Source organism: Amphimedon queenslandica, unplaced genomic scaffold (genome assembly GCF_000090795.2).
Source record: "Amphimedon queenslandica unplaced genomic scaffold, v1.1 AMPQUscaffold_8411_Cont19645, whole genome shotgun sequence".
Lineage (NCBI taxonomy): Eukaryota > Metazoa > Porifera > Demospongiae > Haplosclerida > Niphatidae > Amphimedon > Amphimedon queenslandica.
The window spans coordinates 1-2,539 of NW_003551312.1; the positions used below are offsets into that span (position 1 = coordinate 1).

At 41.6% G+C, this 2,539-nt stretch overlaps 1 protein-coding gene across 1 annotated transcript; it reads left to right on the forward strand.

Annotated features, from left to right (window-relative positions):
- The first annotated feature begins 95 nt into the window (after positions 1-95).
- On the forward strand, positions 96-2,533 carry LOC105315736 (E3 ubiquitin-protein ligase TRIM71-like). The gene has a single exon (XM_011410476.2). The coding sequence runs from the start codon at positions 96-98 to the stop codon at positions 2,325-2,327; it is 2,232 nt and encodes a 743-aa protein (XP_011408778.1). The 3' UTR covers positions 2,328-2,533.
- The last annotated feature ends 6 nt before the right edge of the window (positions 2,534-2,539 follow it).

A 2,539-nucleotide genomic window follows, 5' to 3' on the forward strand; every position in this document is an offset into this window, starting at 1 on the left:
TTGTTCCATAGATCTAGCTATAGACCATAGTCACCACACCGGCTTTAGATCGATACTTGTATTTTGTGAAGTTTATCATCAGTAAGCTATTGATTATGGCCTCAAATGAAGTAGTGCCCAGCAATAGTATAGTCATTGATCCTATGTGTACTATATGTCACAAGCTCTACAAAGAACCTTTACTGCTCTCATGCCTTCACTCATTCTGTAAGAAGTGCCTCCTCAAGCATATTGACAAGGAAGTAAAAACAGATGGAGGAAATAGGCACGTGCACTGTCCAACATGTGAACAGAGGACTGTCTTATCTTCTAATGGTGAAGAAGCAAGTGCTGGGTTGCCTATCAACCTGAGACTGAGCCATCTCGCTGAGGTCACAAGTTACAAGAAGAAAATGGATAGCAAAGTGTCTTGTGATCGCTGTGACAACAAGGGAGCCTCATCCTTCTGTGCCAATTGCTGCATGTTTATGTGCGATACATGCAAAGCTGACCATCAGAGATGGAAGGAGCTGCGAACACATGAAGTCATCGAGTTGGAGTCTATAAAAAAGAAGGAAGGACAGTCACTGAGGATACAGCACCCACCTCAAATATGCCAGGATCACAAGAAGGAAGAAATGAGGTTCTACTGTCTTGATGATGAGGAGTTAGTCTGCAGGGACTGTCTGATGACTACTCATAATGGACACAAGAGAGACTATCTTGAGAAAGTTGCCAAGAGTGAGCAAGAAGACCTCAAAAAGGTAATGCCAGATATAACCAGTGCCATGGGTCAACTAGACAAGGCAATAGCAGCTGGTAAAAAGATGGAGAAAAAAATTAAAGCATCTTCAAAGAAAGCCTTGACCAGTATTGATGGTGCATGTGAGGATCTTGTGAAAGCAGTGAGGGTAAGGCAAGAGGCACTGCATGAGAGGTGCAAGGGCATAGACAGTGGCAAGGAGGAAGTCCTGCAGGCCCAAATACATGAGTTCGAGAAACTGAAGAACATTTTAACGTTTCTTGATGAGACAATGAATGATGCTGTCAACAACCACACACCAGAGGAGCTGCTGACAGTTAAGAAAGTTGTTAAAGCACAAGTTACCCGTGTACTGGATAACTTTAGCCGATTTCTACTTGACCTTCAAGAGAACGAAATAATCAATACATCATTAGAAGTTGGTCCTATAATTGACTCAATAGAGTCTCTTGGTTACTTTCCTGGAGTGCCTCATCTTGAATGCTGTACCATTGAGGGATTAGGAGTACAAGAAGCACTGGTTGGCAAGGAGAGAGTTTTTAAGGTGATACTACGAGATGAGAAGAACAAGCCATTGGAAGGGAATGTCTTGTTCCAGTATGAGCTGATCAATAAAGATGATGCTGATGCACCTCTACCTAAAGTATCCATTACACAATCAGAGAAACAGAATGATGGATGTGCCACACTATCAATCACTGTGCCCAACAGTGGCGAGTATCAACTCAAAGTGAAAATACGTAACGTCCCACTAGTTACTACTGATCCATTTCGTATGTGGGCCCATCCACCACGAGATTACAAAAAAGAAGTGAATCCTGATGCACCCATTGCAACACTGCCTCTACAGAAGTCAGCGTCACGTGGTATAGCCATTGATTATGCTACAGGTCTGCTGTATGCATCAGATTATGATAACCACACAGTAATGGTACTGCAAACAGATGGTGAGGTCTACAAACAGATTGGTGGCAATGATAATGCTGGAGGTAACCTTTCAAACCCATGGGGAGTGGTAGTGGCTAATGATACTTTATACGTAGTCAGTTCCAACAGCCACAAGGTAAAGATGTATGCTCTGTCTGGTGACTTTATTGGAGAGTTTGGAGAGAATGGAAACGGTCCAGAGCAATTCGATAATCCACGTGGCATAGCATGTGATAATGAGGGACACCTATTCATTGCTGATTATGGCAACGACCGTATACTGGTCCTCACTATGCAGGGAAAGGCGGTCTCTTCTATTAAACCCAATGCTAAACCGGTTGATGTAGCAGTGGGCGTCAATGGCTCAATCCATGCTGCTCTTGAGTCCAACACAGTACCAATACACACTAGATCTGACAATGGGGAATGGAACAAAGCTGGGGAATATAATGCTGGTGGAAACGCAACAGGAATAACGATAGATTGTGAAGGGTACAAGATGGTCACTATCAGTTCTGATAAAATGAATATCATAGCTCCAAATTCTAGCGATGTCTTAAAAACATGTCCTAATGTATCACGTTATGGTGTCGCTAGGGACTCACAAGGTTTCATATACGTTTCACACAACAACAAAACTGAGATGCTCAAGTATTGAACGAAGAGAACTCAACAATAGTAAAATAGAGTGATAATAGGAGGATATAAATGATTAATAATTATAGTACACACATTAGAACATAAATGACACATACACATGATTATTATAGGCAGTTTTGTCAATCAATTTCAGTTATACATAGGTGACATCATTTATTGTCCCTCAATGCTTGCTCTGTTGTAGTTTGTTTATTACTATTTGAAGTGATT